Genomic DNA, 26,083 nt, shown 5'->3' on the forward strand with positions numbered 1-26,083 from the left:
GTATGAAAATAGTCTTTCTTCTTAATAAACTGGGACCACAACAGGCAGGCAGAGTATAAGCCATGCTAAAATGCCCTGTTAATCCCACAGACAACTATTATTGTGATGATACTACTTAACAATTTTCATATCAGTTTAAATGTCTAGTTAATTGTCTCACCCCAGGCAAGCCGCATGTGATGTAGGGGGAAGAAGCGAGTAGGAATGTGTGATAGAAAACTTGGAGATCCCTTGCCAAAGTACAGTTCTGAGAATTCTTTGGCAGGATATGGGGAAGCCACGGGGGTTCTGATGGCATTGATCCATTCCAGCATTTGTTTGGGGAACTGAGATGGCTTTTGAGTGTTTGCTGATTCCTGCCACAAAGTCGAATCCTTCCAATGGGACTGGATGCTTTGGACCAGCTTGCGGTGGGCTGAGATTGGCCATACCATACTTCTTACAGCCGCAATGCTCCCACAAACTGCTACTTTATGGAGATTCTTCTCTTATGATCAGCGCTGGGTACATTCTGTGACTAAGTAATCATATAACCCAGATGTAGAGTCTGTATATTCCCTGGCCAACTCTCCGGGTTAGATTTGCCAGGTCCAGATTGTGAAATTCCTGGAGATTTTGAGGGTAGAACCGGAGAAGGGAAGGGTGGAAGGGATCTCTGTAAGGTGTAATACTAAAGAGCCCCCCTTCCAAATCACTCATTTTCTCCAGGGGAACAGATCTTTGTCATCTGGAGGTGAGTTATAATTCCAGGAGATCTCCAGCCACCTCCTAGAAGTTGGCAAGCCTAGACTAGGCAGCCTTGCATTCGGAGAATCACTGCTGCAGGGCTGTTATTTAGTTGAAATGTGGGACAAACCAGCCATACCCTTGGCCACTTGCTTTCCAATCCATCTGCAGCTTGCGGTGTCAGAAAGAGGAAAACTGAGCCCAAATCTCCCAGTGAGCTTTATGGTAGAATAGGGATTTGAACTCAGGTCCCTGAGAGCTAGCTGGAATGGATTAGCAGCAGGTGTGAAGAACACTTCTTACCAAATAGTAAAGCACAGGCAATAATAGAGCATCGCGCCTGGAGATTAGGGGGTGGAGCCTGAAGAAGGCGGAGTTTGACTCCAAAGCTGCCATTTTCTTTTGGGATAATGATTTATGTGGTCTGGAGACAAACTCAAAGCTGGGGAAAATGCAAGAAAGATCTTGCTGCTAACGCATCGCTGTGCCTTGCTTTGCCCTTTTAGGTCCATTTGTATGACCCTTACAATGACGACTACTACCAGACGGTGCCCCTCGACTCTCACCAGGCCATGTACGTCAGCTCCGATTACTACGGCAACCAGTTTGGAGGTATGCGGACATCCCAGGCAGACCCTCCCTCCCCTTTAGCATCCCTTCCTGCAAACTGGGTTGGCCAGAAACTTTCCAAGCATTTGCTGCAATTTGCACGAAAGCCAGCAGTTCACGGCGCTGGTGCTTAAAGCATCCTCGAAAGCAGAGCTGTGGGGGCTTTTCTCCCTGCATGCCCATGCTCGGAGGGACAGCGTTGGGCTTAGGGCTTGCATCATTTGAAGCGGCCTTATATTGAATCTGGCCATCAGTCCCTCAAGGTCTGGGTTGAAATTAAATCAAAAGAGTTTTCGGCTAAACGTTAGGAAGAACTTCCTGACGGCGAGAGCGGTCCCTCAGTGGAACAGGCTTCCTCGGGAGGTGGTGGGCTCTCCTCCTTTGGAGGTTTTTAAGCAGAGGCTAGATGGCCACCTGACAGCAACGCTGATTCCGTGAACCTGGGCAGATCATGAAAGGGAGGGCAGGAAGGGTTACGCCAGTGCTTAGTTTTTGTGGCCATTCTTACAAGCTCAGGGTAAGGCTGATCACCATTCTGGGGTCCGGTAGCACTTTTCCCCAGGCCAGTTTGGCCAGGGAACTTGGAGGTTTTTTGCCATCTTCTGGGCATGGAGCAAAGGTCTTTGGGGTGGGAAGTAGGTAGTTGTGAATACCCTGTTTTGTGCAGGGGGTTAGACTAGATGATTCTGGAGGTCCCTTCCAACCCTATGATTCTTCTACATGCCTTTTGATTTTTTAAAAACTTGCTTTTTAATAAATACTGATTGCGCAGTCTTGTGTGTTTGTGAGTGGCATTTTAATGGAGTTGAGCAATTGAGCCTCCAGTCCACTTTGGGGACAGGTAGCAATTTTCTCCAAGCCAGTTCAGCTAGGGATCCTGATGGTGTTTTGCCATCTTCTGGGCATGGAGCAGGGGTCACTCGGGGTGGGGTGCGGGGGTAGTTGTGAATTTCCTGCATTGTGCAAGGGGTTGGACTGGATGACCCTGGAGTTCCCTTCCAACCCTATGATTCTATGATTCTGTGATCCGCTCTGAGCCCGCTTGCAGGGAGAGCGGAATATAAATTGAATAAAATCAATCTCACCCAACAGCCATCTACATATTCGATGAACCTGTTGGATCTCTTTTGAGAGTCATCTCACATATCATGATAGCCTGTTCGATCAATGAGGGATAGTATATTCAGTGTATGAGTGCTTTCTTTTATTAGAAGAATTTTTGTATGTCACAATTATATATATATTTTATTTATTTATTTATATTTCAATTTGTATACTGCCCATCCCCAGGGGCTCTGGGCGGTGAACAGTTAAAATCGATAAAAACAAGAACTAAAATCAATATACAAACAATAAAACAAATTAACAAAGTGCAGTGGTGGGGAGAACCCTCCCCCACCCCAAAGGTGGGAGGCCGACATGGCACCGCCCCCTTCAATCACCGAACGCCTGGCGGAACAGCTGTCTTACAGGCCCGGCGGAACGATAATATGTCCCGCTGGGCCCGGGTTTCCATTGACAGAGCGTTCCACCAGGCTGGGGCCAGGACTGAAAAGGCCCTGGCCCTGGTTGAAGCGAGGCGGGCTTCCTTAGGGCTGGGGACCACAAGTAAATATTTATTCGCTGATCGAAGCGATCTCCGGGGAACGTACAAGGAGAGGCGGTCCTGAAGATATGCCGGTCCCAACCCGCTCAGGGCTTTAAAGGTAAGAACCAACACTTTGAACCTGATTCGGAATTCAACCGGAAGCCAGTGCAGCTGGCGCAGGAAAGGTGTGATGTGTGACTGGTAAGGTATACCAGTCAGGACCCACGCTGCCGCATTCTGGACCAGTTGTAGTTTCCGGATCAGGCCCAGGGGTAGCCCAGCGTAGAGTGAGTTACAGTAATCTAGCCTGGAGGTGACCGTTGCATGGATCACTGTAGCCAGGTCCTGGGGCGTCAGGTAGGGGGCAAGTTGCCTGATCTGACGAAGATGGAAAAATGCAGACTTGGCAACCGCCGTGACCTGGGCCTCCATCGATAGGGAGGCATCCCGGAGCACACCCAGACTCTTTACCACTGGCAAAGTTGCCAGTGGTGTCCCATCCAGGGCAGGGAGCTGGATCCCAACATCTGGCAGCCCCCGTCCCAGCTGCAGGACCTCCGTCTTCACTGGGTTCAATTTCAGCCTGCTCTGTTCCAACCATGCCGTCACAGCCTCCAAAGCTCTGGCCAGATTGTCTGGGGCCGTGTCTGGCCGGCCGTCCATCAACAGAAAAAGTTGGGTGTCATCCGCGTATTGATGACAGCCCAGCCCAAACCTCCGCACCAACTGGGTGAGGGGGCGCATATAGATGTTAAATAACATCGGGGAGAGTATCGCCCCTTGGGCGATGTGAGATGCTAATGGCATTTTTCCTACGCAGCTGACTGTGTCGGGAATTTCTGCCTGGTGTGGAGTAATCCCGACAACGGCTTGGGCAAAGGCCCCCTGCAAAAGTTGTGCCGCCTCTAGAAAAAGCCCACTTTTGTTTGCAAGTCTCCAGAGAAAAAGGGGTTCCATAGTGTTGGCAGGAAAGGCCCTCTTCCTGTCCCTTGCTGCTTGAACGTGGACCAGAGCTGGTAGTGGCACGATCTGGTCCCGTCTTCACTGGGGCCACATTCAGCTGTTCTTTTGCACTCCAACGCCACCCAGACTGTACATCATGTGCAATTCCAACCTCTCTTACTTAGCGGCATCCTCAAGGCTACGATGACATCTGGTGGCATCAAGTGTGAATTGCCTGCCTGGTTGCTGTGCTCTTCTGTCACGGCCCCAAGGAATGCTGGTTCCTTCCCAACTTGTCCCACTTGGATCTGATTTCTCTTTCCTTCACTGAGCTATAGTTTTGAGACCTAAATCATTTTCTTTATATTTGGCCATTCTCAGCCGAGAAATGTACAGAATTAGGCTAGGGAGGGGAAACTTTCGATTCGTACAAATGTAAACCTCACTTCAAAGGTTTAGCTCCAGTCTACCAAAAACTTGTCCTTTTCAGTCTCAGGACACTGGGGAATTACAAACAATTTGGTTTAAATGAAGCATTTTAAGGTCCTACTGATTTTGAGGGTACAAAGTTGAGTATGGATTTAACTCTCCCGCTGAAAATCAATACCTGCAAAAATGCTTTACATATTTATTTACTTAGCAGTGGAGAGAGTGTCCTCAAGTCATAGCTGATTAATGGCAACCTTGGTGGGGTAGTTATGGCAAGAGACTAACAGAGGTGGTTTGCCATTGCCTGGCTCTGCAGCCCTGGTCTATGTTGACATCTCCCATCCAATTACTAACCACGGCTAACCCAGCTTAGCTACTGAGATCTGACAAGGGCCGTTTTCACACTGCTTACCAGCCATGAAACATCACACCAAGCTCCCAGAACAATAGCGTCTTCCTGGCGTGATTTCACAGGAAGACGCTTTCATTCCAGGAGCTTGGCACGATGTTGCATGTCCGGTAAGCAGTGTGAAAACAGCCAAGATCTGGCTCACGGGTCAGGGCATTAATTAACTTACTTACGTTTAATTTTAGCAAGATGATACCCATAATATTAATGGTACCCATAACATTATTTTAAAAATTTCACTCTAAATGGTTTTAAATTAAATCTTTGCCTCTTTTGTCAAAGTTAGTTCTCGGACACATGAAGCAAGGAAGAGGAAGGGGAACGCTTGTTTCTTGTTGATACCTCAGGGCATGCGATCGATCACCTCTGCCCTTACGAATCTCTGTGTGATCTCAGTTGCTCACCTGAGGCTCTGCTCCACTTACCCACCTTGACAGAAGTGAGACTGGTTATTCCCAGACTCTGGCGCTCTCCCCACCAAGCAGTCTGCCTTGCCCTCTCACTCCAGGCCTTCTAATGTCTAGACTTCTAAAAACATATAGTTCAGAAGGTATTTGATCTACCAATTTTTGGATTTAAAAAAATGATGAAATATTTTTATTATTATTATTATTAATAAATATTATTATTAACAACAACAACAGCAGCAGCAGCAGCAGCATTTCTAACTCGCCCTTCCCGCAAGTGGGCTCAGGGCGAGGTACAGTGGTTATAAAAATATAATGCAAATATTAAAACAATTCCTAAAACAACAGTTCATCATAAAATCAACAGATAATAACTGTCCCAAGATGGGGTCAATTCCAGATTCCTGCCCATCAACATACAGGGGGAGGGAAGCGGACAGATAACGCAACCCATACGTGGGTCAGCAAACGGATGGGCACTACATAGCCCTGTGCTGTACCCATATGTTGGGCAGCCGGCCAGTGGACACTGTGTAACCCCACACTTAGTGAGAGGCTGGTGGGAGGCTCAGTGAGGAATTCATGCTGGCCCTTGTTTTGGTTTTATTGTCACCCACTACTTCACTCATCAATAATCATCTCAGTCATACGTGAACCTAAACATGACATCTACATTCTATTAAAAATATAATGAATAAACTTTTATCATTTAAATCATATTGTCATCTGTTATATCATATATCTATATAAAACTTGCTTATATACATTCATAATTTTTCACTTCTATCTAAATATCTTTCTGTCTTCATATTTAATAATAATTGTTCTTAATTATTCTTAATTTTCAGCTACGTCATCAAAAAACGCTTTCCGTTTTTCTTGGCATTCTGAAATCGGCCTGTTATGTATGTAAGATGTTAATTTGGCCACTGACACGTATCCATACAGCTTATTCTTCCATACCAGTTTTCTTTTACTGCAGTTTTCTTTTACTGAGCTGCCTCAAGTGCTGCAACACAGGCGAGGCGTTGTCAAATAAATACAAGAATAAACATGTCTTTCGTCTCCTTCCCCACAGCACCCGGAATGACCCACGTTATTATCCGTGAAGACCCGTACCGTGTGTCTGGAGACCAGATGGCCCTGGGCTTGCTGGCAGGAGCCGCCACTGGCGCGGCGCTGGGGTCGTTCATGTGGATGCCCTGTTGGTTCTAGGACTCGTTCTTCTGTTTCCTGCCCCCGCAGGCAGCTGCTCGACCAAGAAGCCTCCATCATTTCCTTGGTGGGCTCGAGAAGATCGGCTCTATATTGTAGACTCTTGTAAGATTCTCTTCTGTGCACGCGCACACACATAGTCCCTCCACGGCTATTCTCGCACTCCCCTCGGCATCTCCTGACTATGCATATTTACAGTGTCAATTGGTCTTCTTGGCGTCTTGAAGATAGCAGTCAGCTTCGTTGCCCTGCCGTACCACCCGAGTGCCCCCTTTTTATCAGCCTTGTTCTGCCAATGGGTTGAGGGAGAGCAGTGATAGCAGGGGACGAGATATGTACCCGTCTCTACCTCTGGCCCGTACCCAGAATCCTTCCTCCTCCCTCCCTGGAATTAAACCAAAGGGATTTCAGGCCTTAGTGGAGTTAGGCTAATGTATGCCACATATATTTTAATCCTAGAGAATCCCTTTAATTTGCTACAGAATTTCCTGTGAAATCTGCACAACTGTAGACTACAGTGACCTATATTGCAGCCAATCTGAGGAGATACTTTCTGGTTCTCTGTTAGAACCCTTTAAGCCGAATTTCCCCTTTTCCAGACCCAGGTCTTGAGTATAAATCAGGGCTCATTTCGAGGGGGAACACGCAGGAACGCAGTTCTGGCAGTTCCCCAAAGAGGTCACATGTCAGGTGGCCCCGCCCACCTGACTCTCGGCCATTTGGGGTCCGTTTCAGCCTGGATTAGGGCCAAAATGGCCCGGATTGGGCCTCTGACGGGTGGTAGATCTCTCTACCACTCACAGCAGCGGCCCGATCTTGACCATTTTGGGCCCCTTTTTGGCCATTTTCAGCCCCTTTTGCCATTTTGGGCCCAATTTCGGCCCTGAATGGCCAGGGTTGGCTCCGAAACAGCCAGGATAGGTGATGTCAGGGGTGTGGCATATGCAAATCAGTTATGCTAATGACACACTTCTGGTGATGTCAAGGGGCATGGCATATGCTAATGAGTTGTGCTAATGAGTTCCTGCAGCTCTTTTTCTACAAAATGACCCCTGGCATAAATATTCCTTCTTGCCCCTTGTAGAAAACCGCAAAGGAGAGAAAGCAGAGGCCCCTTGGGGTAAGCCAGTTTCTATTGGCGAGATTTTGCAAGGTTCGTGATTCCTGATGGATGGGTCAGTGTGTTGTGGAAGCTTGGAAGCTTGCACATTCCAACAATCCGGGCCAGCCTTATCTTCTTCACTGCCCAAGGATGTGCTTCCAAAGTGACTCTACACACACAAATGGTCTGCTGGCTTCCTAGAGCTGCTGCTTTGAATAAGGTCGCCTGACTTCTGAAACACGGGGGACCGTTATGTTGCCCAGCCAGTGGCCAAATGTTGCCCCACACACGGATTTCCTCCTCACACCTTGTCAGGCTCCATAGTGAAGCTGGCGTCATATCTAGCAGGTAGAGCTTCTCAGCTATGGATCCATAGCATTAGATCCAGTACCCAGAAGAGAAACGTGAGATTGAAATGTGGAGTTTCTCCATTTCTAATAATCCTCCCCTACTCTACTTTCTTTCATGAGTGAAACTGCCTTGATTGAAATTTAGGAGGCCTGTTTACTGGTGCCCAGTTAAAACGGCTCCCAGGGCCACCAGTTGGGTGGCCCTGCAGTATGAAAGCCAGGAAGGAGCATTGCTGGTTGAGAACTAGCATCTCAGCCATTCGCAGAGCATCCCTGCTCTCTTCCTGTGGGCATGGCCTCCCCTCTTCTAGAAAAATCATCGGTTGCAAAAACGACACTGGTTTGGTGAGCATGTTTATGGCGCATCTGACGCAATTCTTCATCGGCCTGTCGACAAATCTGTTGGACTGATTCCTGTGGCTGATGCCACAGCTGTGGGGCACTGGAGAGTGTGCAAGGCTGTTTAATGAACGACAGTGGGGCCTGGTCCACAGCTTGTACCAAGCTCTTTTGAGTCCATTGGGCGGGAACGATACAGCTCCATGCACACGCTTCTGTTTGGAGGCAGGCATGGCCAGGGCAGGAGGTGAGAAACCAAAAGAGGATTTTGAAGGAATTCAGACTCGAGGGGAGAGATGATGGGGGGAATGTCAGCCCCTTGCATTGTAAAATTGGGATGAGTTCACTTGGCTTCTATCTGCATAGAGAAGTAACAGTTTTCATAAAACTGCAGTTATGATGGAAGCTCTTTCTAATCCCAGCCACAACCCACCTGGCATGCGCCGATGATGTGCAGGCCTCATTTTGTGTGCAGCTGAATGCAGTGGCAAGATTGCTGAGGGGGTACATGGTGTACTCCCTTGGTATTGCGAAACCTTTGCTTGCTTCTTAGAAGATGGGAAGGGACCGTCTTGTCAAGGCACCAAGGGCAACCCACACCGCATGGCAGAATCTTCTGTACTCCAGCCCCCTCTCTGTTAAATCACAAAATCCAGACCGTGCGAATTGGTAGTGCAGTCCTGGGACAGAGGAATCCCTGCTGAGGGCCTGATCGGTACTGAACTGATTTTGCACCTAAGAACTGGAACGATAGTACAGCCCTGCTAGGATGCCTATAGTTTGGTGTAGTGGTTAAGAGCAGCAGGACTCTAATCTGGAGAGCCGGGCTTGATTCCTCACTCCTCCACTTAAAGCCAGCTGGCTGACCTTGGATCAGTCACAGCTCTCTCAGTCCCACCCACCTCGCAGGGTGATTGTTGTAAGGATAATAATAACATGCTTTGTAAACCACTCTGAGTGTGGCATTAAGTTGTCCTGGTGGTATAGAAATTGAATGTTGTTGTTGTTACAGAGACCGCCAACGGGCTGAAGCAAGTAGCAGATGCTAGTGCTAGCCACTTCGTTTCTGGCAAAGTCCCACTTCACCGAACAGGCAGAAATCCAGCAGGTTAAGTCCCTCACATACACACACACACCTGTTGTAGTTGTGAAAGTCACAGGAACCCTGCTAAGGAAAGAAACGTGGTCTCCCCTTTCATCACCTTGGACCAGTTCTTCCACTGAAATGAAGGGCTTAGAAAACAAAGTTGTCGGGGAAATCGATTCCACTCCTTATTTACCCGTGAGCAACTCTTGTTGCTTTGGCAAGCACACTCTGGGCGCAATTTTTGCATAGGGTGGATCCGCTCTGGCAATGAAACTTGCGGGCATCTTGCTTGCAGTCACAGTGACTGCGGCTTGGTTCCTCCAGCTGGCTGCTCTTCAGGTTCGACTTCGGCAGGGGAAATGCGCTGGCTAGATCAGACCCATTTGCCGCTGGACAGAGCAGCATTAATTCCTTGCAGGCTGGAGGAATGAATGTAAAAGGCAAACGACAACGACAACGACAACAACAACGTTTTATATCCCGCCCTTCAGGACAACTTAATGCCACACACAGAGCGTTTTTTTGGAGGTCTTTCATTCATAGGGTCACCATAGGTCGGAGGTGACTGGATGGCACAACACACACATGACAATCACCCTGTGAGAGAGCTCTGAAAGAGCCACGATGGACCCAAGCTGGCTTCAAGCAGAGGAGTGGGGAATCAAACCTGGCTTTCCAGATTAGAGTCCTGCCGCTCTTAAGCACTGCACCAAACTTGCTGTTGAGTGTCTCCTACACACCTAAAAAAAAGAGGGAACGGATCAGTGCACCCTATACATTTCATCAGTGCACAGAAGAGCGGGGTGGGCTGTGGACGCACACCCAAGGGAGGCAGTTAATTGCTTTAATTCTGTAGCCCAGTTGCATGTATGGACACCCTAGAAGGCTGGTGATGATCTGTAGCAGGAAGAAGTCAAAAAGCACAGTAGAGACCAGCTTAGGGAATGAGCAACATGTGGCACAGGCAGCAAGAGTTTGTGGTGTGTCTGGGTGGAAGAAAAGGACCCGGCTGTGAGCTACCGCAGGGCTTGGCTGTCTCCACATTCAAAGGCAGCAACTATTTGAATATGAGCAACAGGCCTGTGGTCACACCATGCGCTACTTGTGGGTCTTCCAAGAGCATGTGGTCAGCTGCGTGTGAAACATAATGCTGGACTACATGGAGCATTAGCAAGATGGATCGTTGGTCTGATCCCCCACAGGTGCTCTTATGTTCCTCAGTCCCATTTCAAAGGTTCCCTCTCAGTGCGGGAGTCAACATAAAACGGTTAGGACACAGTCTGTGGGTACGTGAACAGGTGCAAAAGAGAGCATCATCGGTGCGCCAGCGTTTCCACCATGCACTATTTTTTTTGGAGAAGGACAGTTTTTAAATTTTACTTTTAAATTGATTTACCATATTTTTTTTCCATACGTGTGTTCAAAGTATGGGGGGGGAGGACACTGCCATGTATGAGTTGCAGTTCTGTGGATGGATCACAGAACTGGGAGCCAGTTTGGTGTAGTGGTTAAGAGCACGGGGCTCTCATCTGGAGAGCCGGGTTTGATTCCCCACTCCTCCGCTTGAAGCCAGCTGGGTGACCTTGGGCTAGTCACAGCTCTCTTGGAGCTCTCTCAGCCCCACCCACCTCACAGGGTGTTTTGTTGTGAGGATAATAATAGCGTACTTTGTAAACCGCTCTGAGTGGGTGTTAAGTCATCCTGAAGGGTGGTATATAAATCGAATGTTATTATGATTATTATATCAGCAGGGGGAACTGCTTGTCACACGGAGCAATCATAGATGGAAAAAGACTAGGATGAAGTCTTTATGGGGCTCGCTGCCTAAAATTGAACAGGCTTTCCGCTCTGACTTCCGATGTAAAGAATATAAAGCTCTACCATAAAGTGGCCAAAGACGACATTCAGGCAACATAACAGCCATAGAAAAATCATAGCCGGTAGCTGTCACACAACCCACTGTCCGATGTATTGTCGAAGGCTTTCACGGCCGGAGAACGATGGTTGTTGGGGGTTTTCCGGGCTGTATTGCCGTGGTCTTGGCATTGTAGTTCCTGACGTTTCGCCAGCAGCTGTGGCTGGCATCTTCAGAGGTGTAGCACCAAAAGACAGAGATCTCTCAGTGTCACAACTGGGAAACTCTTACAGGATGACTCAGCCCAAACCCACCCCTCCTGAGTAGATACAAATGACCTGCCAACATCTTTTCCACACTGTGACACTGAGAGATCTCTGTCTTTTGGTGCTACACCTCTGAAGATGCCAGTCACAGCTGCTGGCGAAACGTCAGGAACTACAATGCCAAGACCACGGCAATACAGCCCGGAAAACCCCCAACAACCAACCCACTGTCCGTTTTCACTTTTCGGTGTTTAACCAACATATAAACAAGTCTCTCCGGTTGGAGGGTTGCTTCTCATCTCACCACCCGCAGCTCCTTCCCTCTTAAAGCTTCCCTTTCAAGTTTAGGAGTCTGAGCCTAAGTGAATTTTTCTTATCTTTTTTCCCCTCTATGGTTCGCCTAATCTTTAATACAGAGAACAGATCTGATACACGACTTATACGCTCAAGCGTATTCAGTTTATAAGGGTGACGACTTGTTTCCTTCCCTCTCCATTTTTAGAGGCGGTGTAAGTTATCAGACCTGGAAGGTGTTTTACGCTTGGTTGCTTCTGTATATATTCTGCGAGGAAGGTTAAACTTGGAAAAAATAACCAGACAAGCTTGAACTCTTTACTGATATTCCCGAAGACCCCATTAGATTCCCTCCCTGCCTATCTCAGGAAAACTCCAGCCTGCTCAAAGCCCACAATTTTCTTTTTTGAATCTAATTGTTGCAGCTTCTTGCAGTTTTAACCATGTGTGTCATGAGTCTTTTTCCAGCTGTAGCGGAACAGCCAGAGAGCTAACCATGACTAAGGCTTCAGGTGGGGAGCCATGTTGGTTGGGAGTAGAACAAGATTTGCACCCAGTACTCAAATCTTGCTCAATGACTAAGGCCGTTACTGGTGAAGGGAGCAGCAGTACCAGCTACATTTCTGCTTGCCTGGCCTGGAGATAGGATTGTCAGGTGTCCAATTTCCCCCTGGACAGTCAGGATTTTGACCATAGGATCCGGGGTAGGGTTACCAAGTCCCCTGGGGCCTGACCAGGGGATGGGAGAGTCAGGGGGTGCACATGGGGGGGAGGAATTACCATGGGTGAGAGCTTCGCACAAATGCTCCAGAGCCTTCCTTGCTGTGCCGAGAATGACCTTTCCCCCCGCTGGCCAGAGAAGAGGCAGCGGGGGACGGTGGCTGGGAGCGGGGAATCCCCTGCTCCCACTGGGGACTGGGAACACTAGTCCGGGGGAAACAAAGTTCAAAAACTGGACACGTGTGTGCATGCACCCGGGGAGGCAAGCAGGCTGGCCTGCGCATGCCCGGGGAGTGGCTGGCCCACTTGCCTGCGTGGGGAGCAGCCGGTCAGTGGACCCAACCTCCTGGCCTGCTGCACTCTCACGGAGCGGCTGGCCTGTGAGCTGATCCACCTTGCCTACTGAGTGGCGCACAGCTGGTCTGCTTGTCTGAATGCCTGGCCTGCTGCGTGCCCAGGGAGTGGCTGGCCAGCCCACCTGCTTGGCCTCTTCCTCTCCAACCGGCCCATCATGCTGGGGTCAGGGGAGTGCACACACGCTTTGCATGTACACGAAGGGGGGGGAAAGCTAAGTGCCAGGGCCCCCATCCAGTTGTGGGGGGTGGGGAGGAAGCCATCTGGCAATCTTCTCTGGAAGAGGAAAAATTCCTTTATGTTTTTTCTCAGCCCTCCTTTCCCAAAAGCACACAATATAGTCTGATTCAGGTAATAGGTGCAGTCTTTGACAGATAATCTGATTTAATTTCTAGGAACCCGTGCGATGGATAGATTTAGCACTGCCAAATTAGGTCTCGATTTTTAACTAAAGGCCACTGCAACTCAGATAATGTAGTATATTTTGAATCTGGGTGCAACAACGGAGTACACGCTGTGTGTATTTGAAAGAGGGAGCCATCCAAAATACATGCACTTGCCCCTCCCAGGCGACGTATCACGTACGTGTCTTGCGCTGTGTTGTAGCCGAGCCGAAAAATACCTTTGGTAGTGAGACGGTGGTAAACTCTGAGCCGTGATCAGCAGTTTCCAGTTTCAGGATTTCACAGGCAACTTCAATTTGCACATGGGAGAAGAAAGGTGCGCTGTGAGCTCTCCTCCAGAACCCATGACCCGACCCAAACAAAGCCTTGCTTTGGTTAGCTTCTCTCGCCCCATTTCAGCTTCTGGGTTTCATGTGTCAATTGCAGAATTTGGTTCTGTCAATGTTGTTCTTTAAAGCACTAATAATTATGTATATTTTGGAAGGAAAAAATGCTATTTAATGATAATAAAAGTTGCTTTTCACTGCAGTGTATGAAACTGAGTTCCTTTTTGTCCACATGCTAAATCTAAATAACCATGAACAAATTTAATACTCAGTAGTGGTGGATAGTTGTAGGGCTACCAACTACTTTTAGCAAAACTTTAAATCCATCTGACTCACTTTCTGGTTGAAGGTTATGTTAAAATGACATGAAAGGTACTCCTGCATGAAACGACGGTACAGTAATCCTAGGTTTTGGTGGTAATTATGAGAACACAATCAGGGGGAAGCATTTATTTCCGATTAGTTACTCCCTGAATAATCAAGCTTCATATTACATGATACAAAAGGCGTCCCCACCCTCGCTGGTATAGTTTTTGGCAAATTGGCTGGCCTTTTGCCTTCTCTCCTAAGTTTCCTTTTCAGGTAATTACGTGAAACTCAGCCCAACCATCTTGACCCGCTGTTGCCAGCCAATCCGCTAGAAACTATTCTCTGTAATATGCAAACTCCCACTGCAAACTTTACTTTTTAAAAAAACAAAATTAATATACATTTCTACAGCCCCATATTTACAGGGGTTCACAAGAGATAGCTGGAACGATGTTGCTAAGCATCTCTGGAGTACAACAGCACTTGCTTCGAATCACATCACTCAATCAATCAATCAAATAAATGTAAGTAGGAAAGCAATAGCAGAGTAAATGTAGGTGCAGATTTTTGCATGATGCGGTAGTGAAAATTATTGGGCGAAGAAGTTCCAGGCTCAAATTATGACTCGCCATGATATTTATCGGGTGACCTTGGTTCAGTCTTTCTCTCGCCACCTGGTCTGCTTCAGAGGGCTGTGGTGGAGCTTCTCCTCTAGACCCCAGCAGGCTACCTAAACTTAAGGCCCCCTTTGGTAACTTAGCCATTTTCTCCTGGCAAAATGGGGCTCTTTAATCCCCTCCTTTACAGTGTTTGAACAATATACATCTAACCCTGGATGCACTCTAACTCCGGATGCACAACATACATCTAACACTGGATGCACTCTAACTCTGGATTCACAACATACATCTAACCCTGAATGCACTCTAACCCTGGATTCACAATATACATCTAACCCTGGATGCACTCTAACTCCGGATGCACAACATACATCTAACACTGGATGCACTCTAACCCTGGATTCACAATATACATCTAACCCTGAATGCACTCTAACTCTGGATGCACAATATACATCTAACCCTGGATGCACTCTAACTCCGGATGCACAACATACATCTAACACTGGATGCACTCTAACTCTGGATTCACAACATACATCTAACCCTGGATGCACTCTAACTCTGGATGCACAATATACATCTAACCCTGGATGCACTCTAACCCTGGATTCACAATATACATCTAACCCTGGATGCACTCTAACCCTGGATTCACAATATACATCTAACCCTGGATGCACTCTAACTCTGGATGCACAATATACATCTAACCCTGGATGCACTCTAACTCCGGATGCACAACATACATCTAACACTGGATGCACTCTAACTCTAGATTCACAACATACATCTAACCCTGGATGCACTCTAACCCTGGATGCACAACATCCAACCCTGAATGCACAACATACATCTAACCCTGGATGCACTCTAACCCTGGATGCACAACATATAACCCTGAATGCACTCTAATCCTGGATGCACAACATACATCTACATCTAATCCTGGATGCACTCTAACTCTGGATGCACAACATACATCTAACCCTGGATGCACTCTAACCCTGGGTTCACAATATACATCGAACCCTGGATGCACTCTAACTCCGGATGCACAACATACATCTAACCCTGGATGCACTCTAACCCTGGATTCACAATATACATCTAACCCTGGATGCACTCTAACTCTGGATGCACAACATACATCTAACTCTGGATGCACTCTAACCCTGGATGCACAACATACATCTAACCCTGGATGCACTCTAACCCTGGATGCACAACATACATCTAACCCTGGATGCACTCTAACCCTGGATTCACAATATACATCTAACCCTGGATGCACTCTAACTCTGGATGCACAACATACATCTAACTCTGGATGCACTCTAACCCTGGATGCACAACATACATCTAACCCTGGATGCACTCTAACCCTGGATGCACAACATACATCTAACCCTGGATGCACTCTAACCCTGGATGTACAACATAATCTAACCCTGGATGCAGAACATACATCTAACTCTGGATGCAGTCACCTGCTGTGGAAGAGATGGCGCAAGATGGAAGGAAGTAGGGATCAGGGATTTCTTGTGGATCCTGCTCTTTACACACACACAATTCACCGCCACACAGACATTTTCACTGTTTATGAGGAAGAAACCTGGTTGTTAAGCCGATCTGCAAATCAGACACAGTCAATCTGTTTTGCTGCAGGGGAGAGAGACAGACGGACAGCATTTGGATTAACAAGCAATATCAAGAAGCAAGAAACAGCAAGTCCCTGCCTCTCTTGGTTCATTCTGGGCCGATTGCCATGGAGCCTCTACTGAACAGCCCACAATTTTCAACTCCATAAGGATCTCAAGCCTGAGAGATCTTCCAAACAGCGGCAGCTTACATACTCTATTCCATCCCTCCCTTCCTTTCAGTCATCGGCTAGCAGACTACCCAAAAAGTCGAACGCTCTTGTTGACTGGAGGGAGGCGCCCTTCACATGTACAGGCACTTCGGTGGATGGAATACTCAACATCAGTGCAGCCCAGGTGAACACATGAACTGAAAAACAATGGGAGAGACCCCCAGAGTGGTGACTTCCTCTGGTGCAAGAAGCCTTCCACTGGCACTCGCATTGGAGGAAAGTGCCACTGTTAGAACAGATTTCTGGAATCCAGTCCACTATCTGAACTCTTTCACACAGCTCTGTCCAATAAATGGACTGTAATGGCTTCACAAATGGCCCATGCCATTGTGGAGCCAAGAAATCAAAATGGCATTTGCCCAATGACCATGGGAGCGCACTCTATCGTGTTTTCCTGTGGCTTGCACAGGAGAAAATCTGGATAGATTGTACCTCACATGACAGACCTGCCTCCCCCGCTCTCCTGCTTTTACGACACCACTTTCCAACTACTTAAGCAGAGGCTAGATGGCCATTCTGACAGCAATGCTGATTCTGTGAACTCAGGGCCAAGCTACAAGTGATGCCTGACACAGGTTGGACACTTGTCAGCTTCCCTCAAGTTTTGATGGGAAATGTAGGCGTCCTGGTCTTGCAGCTTGGCTCTCCGACTGCTGTCCAATGGACTTTTCAACTGTCACTTGTCCAACATTCTGCCCAGCTGCCTACATTTCCCATCAAACCTTGAGGGAAGCTGACAAGTGTCCAACCTGTGTCATTTGTCACTTGTAGTTTGGCCCTTAGACAGATCATGAGGAGGAGGGCAGGAAGGGTTGCATCAGTGCTTAGTTCTCATGTCCCTTCTTACATGCCCAGGGTATGTCCTTTGGGTACCTGACTTTGGGGGTCAGGTAGCAGTTTTCACCAGGGAAGTTCAGCTAGGGATCTTGACAGTGTTTTGCCATCTTCTGGGGTCACTGGGTGTGTGGAAGGGGAGGTAGTTGTGAATTTCCAGTTTGGTGTGGTAGTTAAGAGCTCAGGACTCTAATCTGGAAAACTGGGTTTGATTCCCCACTCGTCCACTTGAAGCCAGCTGGGTGACCTTGGGCTAGCCACAGCTCTCTGGAGCTCTCTCAGCCCCACCCACCTCACAGGGTGTTTTGTTGTGGGGATAATAACATACTTTGTAAACTGCTCTGAGTGGGCGTTAAGTTGTCCTGAAGGGCAGTATATAAATCAAATGTTATTATTATTATTCCTGCATTGTGCAAGGAGGTTGGACTAGATGACCCTGGAGGCACCTTCCAACCCTATGATTCTACTTTCCTCGTAGTCATAATGCGCTGGTTTATTCTCAAATGAAAGTGATCTCTTATGCTGCAGTGACAGAGGCAGTCGTGAACCAACCTTAGAACAGCCATTCTCTCTAGCTAAGGACTAGCAGTCCTTGTAAAGGACTATTAGTCCTTTACTAGTCCTTTACTGGAATTAATGCCAGTCTTACCTCTGTGGGATGCTGAATGTTCACACAAAGGTTGCTCTAAGTAGCCCTGTCAAAGGAACCAACGTGTTGATTACAGTTAAGGATATTCTGCCTTGCCTTCGGGAGTTTTATCTTGACGGACTTCATGGGATCAGTTCTAATTCTAAAGCAGAAGTTTTCAACTTTTGCTTAACACAAGGAATGCCCAAACACAGAAATGCAGTCTCCTGTTTATTTTGGACACAGCAGATAAACGGGACTGCTCCACCCAGATCTTTATAAGGGCAGGATTTCTTCTGATGAAAATTAACAGTGTCCATTCCTTGTGGTTCAGGTTTCTGTAAGGCAGAATTTGCTGCAATGCATCTTTTTTCAGGTTTTAAAGATTGTTCTGTTTCTCTGGTCACGTCACACTTTTGGGTAATAGTGTATACGAAAGAGATCTTGGGGTAAGAGTGGACTGTAAATATGAGCCGTCAGTGTGACGCGGTGGCAAAAAAGGCCAATTCAATCCTGGGTTGTATCAAAGGGTCCATAGCATCGAAATCGCAGGAGGTCATAGCCCCTCTTTATACTGCCTTGGTCAGGCCACACCTGGAGTATTGTGTGCAGTTCGGGAGGCCTCACTTCAAAAAGGATGTGGACAAAATCGAGAGGGTGCAGAGGAGAGCGACGAGGATGTTCAGGGGTCTGGAGACTGAGCCCTACGAGGAAAGGCTGAGGGCCTTGGGAATGTTTAGCTTGGAGAAGAGGAGGTTGAGGGGGGACATGATTGCTCTCTTTAAATATTTGAAAGGCTGTCATTTGGAGGAGGGCAAAGAGCTGTTCCAGTGGGCAGCAGAGGATAGGACTCGAAGCAACACACTTAAATTACATGCAGAAAGGTACCAGCTGGATATTAGGAAAAACATTTGCACAGTCAGAGTAGTTCCAAGGTGGAACCAGCTGTCTAGGGAGGTGTTGAGCTCCCCTTCACTGGCAGTTTTCAAGAAGAGGCTGGATGAATACTTGTCAGAGATGCTTTAGGCTGATCCTGAACTGGGCAGGGGGTTGGACTAGAAGTTCTGTATGGCCCCTTCCAAGCCTGTGATTCTATTTCTCTGGTCATGTTGCACTTCTGCCACTTGGAGGAGCATCTAGCAGAGCAAGATGGCATGGAAGAATTACAGGGACTTCTCACCATGTGGTGGAGAGTTCCCCATAAAGGGGGAAATGATATGGACTTACTATGCGAGTCTCTTCTTCTACACTTTGCCTTCCCATAGCTAGCTCCTTACAGAAACATACTAGTTGGTTCCAGGGCTGCAGAGCTCTGATCTTTTAGTCTTTATGGGTAGCAATCTCCCACCAGAATCCTCAACAGTAACGCTCTGCCATCTATTTCCCCTCCGGTTCAGGCTGCTCCAGTGTCACAGGGGAGGCAAGAAGGGGTGTCTGATGAAAAATCGACTCAGGCATTCTTCTTGCTTTAACAAGACAGGTGCAGCCACACGCGCCCCATGTGTGTGTTGTTCTTGGCTGGGCAAATAAACTTGCCTTTCTTCATAGGGAGCTACATTAGATCTTCGCAGATGAAGAATTACCAAGCTGCATTGCTTTGCAGAGCAAGGCAAGGCCGTATTCTAAACTACCCATCGCATTTGAGGAGATGGTGTGTGTGTTTTTCCTTTTTATTTAATGCTAATCTCTTTCATTTCTGTCTACAGTGCCAAAACTCAAATCCATTACAAAGCGTTGTCTGGACTGTGGCTATTGAGTGAGGAAGGAAAAGCACTTTGGAGAAGTTTGAGGGGGTCTGTGTAACTTTCGTTTTGCCCAGTGAATGATTTCAGTAGCAGGGAGTGGAGCCTACGCCAGAGGACAGAATCAGCAAAACAGTGGTATGAGCCAGTAATAGTGATTCAGCAGCAATAAAAATATGCCATCTTCGAATAAACTTCTCCTCTTGGAGGAGATTGAGGGGGGACATGATTGCTCTTATTTGAAAGGCTGTCATGTGGAGGAGGGCAGGGAGCTGTTCCAGTTGGCAGCGGAGGGTAGGACCTGAAACAATGGGCTTAAATTACATGCACAAAGGTACCGGCTGTGTATTACGAAGAACTTTTGCACAATCAGAGTAGTTCAAAAGTGGAATCAGCTGCCTAGGGCGGTGGTGAGCTCCCCCTCACTGGCAGTTTTCAAGAAGAGGCTGGATGAATATTTTTCAGAGACGCTTTAGGCTGATCCTGCACTGGGCAGGGGGTTGGACTAGATGGTCTGTATGGCCCCTTCCAACTCTATGATTCTATTCTATGGAACGTGGCATGATTTTTTAATTTCTTTCCATCTCTATGGCAGAGGTGCATTCCAAACTTGGTTTAGGACACGTTACGGACATGCCTGAACTAGCAAGGCACTCTGACCCTTTTCCGGCATGGGTTTTCTTTCTCTAGGATAAGACACCCCTTTATTTCCTCCACCATGTACAGTCAGGGTGTGCAAAGTCAACAATGTGCTAGTCCATAGCACGACAGCTTAGTCGTACCCACAAATGCTCACATTTTAGCTTGATGTTTGCATATTGTAATAAAGTGAATGACTTAACTCAGTGCAACGTATGCAGATTAGGTAACTTTGCCTTCAAGCACTACTTCCAAGCCTAGGGAGCGGAAAAGAAGCCACTTTGTGAAGCTGAGCCTCCGCTAGGGGGGATATTAGCAACATACTGAGACTCTAGTAAGGATTCTAACCGGCAAGCATGAGTCAGGAGTTGTCCTAATTTTGCCCCTGCAAGTTGAATGAGCAACCAGGTGTTGTAAGGAATTGCCAGTAAAGGCCTAGGTTTTGTTACAAGTGACTGGACTTTATGGCCTCTTCCAATTCTGAGATTCTATTTCTCTGGTCATGTTGCACTTCTGCCACTTGGAGGAGCATCTAGCAGAGCAAGATGGCATGGGAGAATTACAGGGACTTCTCACCATGGGGTGGAGAGTTCCCCAAAAAGGGGGAAATGATATGGACTTACTATGGGAGTCTCTTCTTCTACACTTTGCCTTCCCATACTGAGCTCCTTGCAGAAACACACTAGTTGGTTCCAGGGCTGCCGAGCTCTGGTCTTTTACTCTTTACGGATAGCAATCTCCCACCAGAATCCTCAACAGCAACGCTCTAACATCTATTTCCCCTCCGGTTCAGGCTACTCCAGTGTCACAGAGGAGGCAAGAAGGGGTGTCTGATGAAAAATCGACTCGGGCATTCTGCTTGCTTTAACAAGACAGCTGCAGCCACACGCGCCCCACATGAGTGTTGTTCTTGGTCTGGCAAATAAACAAACTCTGCAAGTTGAATGCGCAACAAGGAGTTGTAAGGAATTGCCAGTAAAGGCCTAGGTTTTGTCACAACTGACTGCACTTTGGTTCAGTGTTGTAAGTCAGTGGAAGCCCAGTTACCGGCCTAGCTAGAAGAAATGTGCTGGCTGGGCTTATTTTAAACACCTGTAGACCAGTCTCTGTTCTATGAAAGGTGGGGGGGCTGGCTACGGTTACCAGGTCCCTCTCACCTCCCGCTGGGAGGGTAGGGACACCTGGTGCTCACCGTGTGATGTCCACAAGGATATTCTGCGTGTGTGCAGGCCCCACAGCTGATGTGATGACACCACTTCAATAATATAATAATATAACAACATTCGATTTATATACCGCCCTTCAGGATGACTTAACACCCACTCAGAGCGGTTTACAAAGTATGTCATTATTATCCCCACAACAAAACACCCTGTGAGGTGGGAGGGGCTGAGAGAGCTGGAAGCTGTGACTGACCTAAGGTCACCCAGCTGGCTTCAAGCAGAGGAGTGGGGAATCAAACCTGGCTCTCCAGATTAGAGTCCTGCGCTCTTAACCACTACACCAAACTGGCTCTCAGTTTGGTGTAGTGGTTCCGGAAGTGATGTCACCGAGCCAGCCATGCAAGCGCTCCCACGCTACACATGGGGCCAAATCAGCCCCAAGTGAAGCGCAGGAACACTCCCGCGGCCAGTACGACGTCTCTTCTGGACGTTGAGTCTTTAGTTCTTTGACGTTCTCCACCCATTTTCTCCACCTGCATACGAAAAGTAAAACAGAATTTATTCCATTACTGTTTGAGAATAACGTTGTGTACCTTTATCATCAGTGACTGTAGATTTCTTTTGGTCTGCTCCGGCATCTTCGCACCTACTATTAAAAGAACTTTCTCAGAGGATTGGATATGGACAGGAATTTTGGCCGTTTGCCTTTTAAATGTTACCGTATATCCTCACATTTGCTAGCAAATACTGTTATGAAATTGTGTGTTGTATTTTCCATGCATTGTAAATTACTGTATTTATTGTTATTATAAGCACTTAATCACTTTAAATCACAGAAAATAATATAAAAAAGGAAGTCAGAAGAGCCCCCCCTCTCCTGGTTTCCGTAAACGATGCAAAACCGAACTATTCAAAAAGGCTTTTTACTCAAATGGGAGGGCTGTATTGTGGGGAGGGGGTCTCAGATGCTTCACTAATGAGTTGGGGATCATAGACTTCATCACCATTTTTGCCTCACATATTATCTGCTGCTTTAAATATGTACTCCTATGTACAACCAGCACTCCATGCTGTCTAATGTTAGTCCTAGAATTGGTTATGTTTTGCTTCAGTATCTCTACTGTGTCTTGGATCCTTGCGAATGTTGTCTTTAAGCTTGTCTATGTTTACCTGATGTTATTGTATTGAAATGTACTTACTTGATACTGATTGTATTAACCTCATACTGTGTAATCCGCCTTGAGTCTCAATAAATAAATACAAATATTTATATTTTCAAATTACTATTGTTATTATGTCTCTATAGAGTCCCTTGGATGTGGTTTTCCACTTTGCATTTTGGTTGCTGATACTAAGGGTGCTTCTGCTTTTGTTTCTCCCCTCTCGATCCCAGCTGAGTGAAGGGGAGGTGGGCATTGCTACCTGCTCCGCTCTTGATCCCAGCTGTGTGAAGGCAGGGGGCGGGCTTTGCCACCTGCTCCGCTCCTGATCCCAGCTGGGTGAAGATGGGGGACAGGCCTTGCCACCTTCTCCACTCCTGATCCCAGCTGGGTGAAGGAGAGGTGGACATTGCCACCTGCTCCACTCCTGATCCCAGCTGAGTGAAAGGCAGGTGGGCATTGCCACCTTCTCCACTCCTGATCCCAGCTGGATAAAGGCAGGGGGTAGGCATTGCCACCTGCTCCGCTCTTGATCTCAGCTGGGTGAAGGTGGGGGATGGGCCTTGCCACCTGCTCTGCTCCTGATCCCAGGTGGATGATGGGCATTACCACCTGCTCCCCTCCTGCTCCCAGCTGCATGATGGGCATTGCCACCTGCTCTGCTCCTGATCCCAGGTGGATGATGGGCATTACCACCTGCTCTGCTCCTGATCCCAGCTGGGTGATGGGCATTACCACCTGCTCCCCTCCTGATCCCAGCTCGGTGATGGGCATTGCTACCTGCTCCCCTCCTGATCTCAGCTGGGTGATGGGCATTGCCACCTGCTCTCCTCCTGCTCCCAGCTGGGTGACGGGGGCATTGTCACCTGCTTCCCTCCTGCACCCAGCTGGGTGAAAGGCAGGCGGGCATTGCCATCTTCTCCACTCCTGATCCCAGCTGGATAAAGGCAGGGGGAAGGCATTGCCACCTGCTCCATGACTGATCCCAGTTGAGTGAAGGTGGGGGCCAGGCATTGCTGCCTGCTCAGTGGCCTGATCTTGGCCTGGGCTTCCTGCCGTGGCATGCTCTCTGGAGGTCTGGCTGCCTTATCTGGGCTTCCCTCCACAGCAGCGCCCTTTGGTGGCGCATCAGGGTAGGAAGTGAGTTGTCTTGAATACGCTTGGCCTTTTATATAGGAGGAGGATACAGTAGGAGATAATTTAGTTAACATAGGGGCCATCTATAATTCACGATAAAAGTTATTTTTTTATTTGATCTCTAGAGCACACTCTGTTTCACTGCTGTTTTTATCAAGAAGGTAGTGCGATGATTCTGTATCCGCCGCTTATGAGGTTTTCTACATGTCCTCCTTTGGAAATCACCAAGCAGCTTTTATCTGACATAAAACCACAGTTTCCATGTGCGTGTGCCAGATTTCTTGCTGTAGTGCATAGAATCCAGAAGGAACGACTACAGAAGGCACTGGATACATAAGAGTCTCCCATGTGGCTTATGTTTTATTTGCTCATCTTAAGCTTGGCTTTTAAATTTTATACTACTTTTGTCTTTATTCCTGCAAATCTATTTGAGCTGACACCTGGAGGCAGGTTCCTCAAGGCCTATGTTTTACATGTCTATTCTGAGCCTCGTTTTAAATTTATAATGTTTTTATATGCGTTTCTGTAAACTTATTTAGGTCAATATGTGCTGGTTACAGACTGTAATCAATACTGAGGATGATAAAAACTTTAATGAGGATATCTCAGTATCATATGGGACAGAGAGGTAACCGCTTAGGGGGCTGCATTCAGGTGCGCGAGCATGAATACTCTACAGTAGCAAGGAACTGTTATTTAGTATAGGCTGGACTGGTTGGAGGTCTACCTAAACCTTCCCAAATCACACTCATTAAACCAGCTGACCTCACAACTCAGCAGCCCAACTAGGAAGATTTTGCAAAGTTCAACAAATACTACAGTCCAGTAGCATCTTTAAGTCTAACCAATTTTACTGTAGCATAAGCTTTCGAGAACAGAGTTCTCTTCGTCAGATGCAACAAATACTAGTAATTTCATGACACCTTGTCCTTTGCAAAGTGGAATCGAGTTACTCCACGCTCATCCTCCAAACAAAGTAGCTGGAGAGGGGAGGCTCAAATTGGCAGGAAATTAAATGATAACAGTAATTTCCCCCTCACCAGCACTATTTGGGCTTGAGAGATCGGAGAGTGTGAAGACAGATTGTACAACAGACCTTCGCTGCTAAGGTACGGCTTTAAGCATCCTTGCACTTTACTGATTCTCACGTGTCTCTCTGCTTAAACACATGCGCATCACACACAGTCATGTGGTGTGTGCTACGGTTTTGCATCCAAGCAGCTTGACTGAGAAAGCTACTGCTGTCCTTAGCTAGTTAATGATACATCAGATTAATTCACCCATTGGAAGAAACTGCTCTCTGGCTTCCAAGACGTTGTGTATGTGACCAGACTGAGCTATTAGCCATTTCTCACCATTCCGTGCAATAATTGCAAACGAGCCACTCACCCTTTTTCTCCCCCAAACTTGCAATGCAAGTAGCTGTGCAGGATCCGACCAACCCCCTCCACCGTAAAACACTTCTGCATTATTCCTTTTCCTACATTTATAAGTGCGCCTAGGCTGTTGGTGCGGCATGCAGCTTCATCTTTGTTTCTCAGGACTCACCTTTCAGGGTGCTACGTACAAATGCCTCTGAATTCTGATCTTGGGTAAGCGCTGAACGCTTCTGCCGCTAACGGAAAGGGGCTGGCAGCTGTCATTCTTCAAAGGTCTCTTGCCTTTTTCTCTGGCACAGAGGCTAAGCTTGACACATGCAACCTTCTTCTGAGAAGGAAGGGTGCTGGCTTGGGAGGCGAGGAAGAGGAAACAGTGGCTGTTTCACTCTTCTAAAAACATTGCATTTTTTACTAACAGCCTGACAGCCATTGAAGTAAGTTTTCCACCACCGAGCTCCATGAATTTAAATTAGTTTTGCAAGAGAGGCTTCCAAGAGTACGGCTTGTCAGACACGTACACACCTGGGAACCTGAGCATGAATGTACTAGAGAGAGAAGGGGGAGCTTTGCCCTTTTTCTTGCAACTTCTACGTAAAGTCAAGTACAAGCCCCCAAAGTGGTATATATACATCTTTGCATGATATTTTTCTGAGCCAGATTCTAGACCCTCCAGGGCATATCAGCCTTCACTTAATATGGAGGCCTCATTATGCCCTCTCGGAAGCATTTGGGTGGCTAAGCTCCTTAGCATGCATTGATCCGAAGTTGTGAGTCAGGGCTTAGGGATGAAAAGTTGGCTACACAACAGCAATAGCCTGGGTGCAATTCTGAAGGTCCACAATTTCATTTGTCTTCTGATCTTAACATCATAACCAGCAGATGGCATTACAGAGATGTCTAGCGACACTCTGGGGTTAGTATGAGCAAAACGGGTAGTTTGGCAGCTTTCGACTTCAACAGGAAACACCACAGCAAACGAATTGGAGGCCCAAAATGCATCTCAGAGATGCGTCAGTGCTCCAGCCACATGATACAAACACTATTCAGACCAAAGTGCAAACACAAAAGCCACAGAGTCTTTTTTTTAGGACCAACCCAAATGACAAAGCTGTGCAAGCTTTTGAGTTCTCCAGACCTCTTAATCAAGCTGGATGTTAAACAAAAAAGAGAGGAGGGC

At 47.3% G+C, this 26,083-nt stretch overlaps 1 protein-coding gene across 1 annotated transcript in view; it reads left to right on the top strand.

Moving 5' to 3' along the window:
• PLEKHB1 (pleckstrin homology domain containing B1) overlaps positions 1 to 6,325 on the top strand; it is a 41,258-nt gene extending 34,933 nt beyond the window's left edge. The window contains exons 5-6 of the mRNA XM_054974734.1: positions 1,233 to 1,338; positions 6,189 to 6,325. Of these exons, the coding sequence (XP_054830709.1) occupies positions 1,233 to 1,338; positions 6,189 to 6,325 (243 nt within the window). The remainder of the gene's footprint in view (positions 1 to 1,232; positions 1,339 to 6,188) is intronic.
• Positions 6,326 to 26,083: the final 19,758 nt, after the last annotated feature.

Source organism: Eublepharis macularius, chromosome 3 (genome assembly GCF_028583425.1).
Source record: "Eublepharis macularius isolate TG4126 chromosome 3, MPM_Emac_v1.0, whole genome shotgun sequence".
Taxonomy (NCBI): Eukaryota; Metazoa; Chordata; class Lepidosauria; order Squamata; family Eublepharidae; genus Eublepharis; species Eublepharis macularius.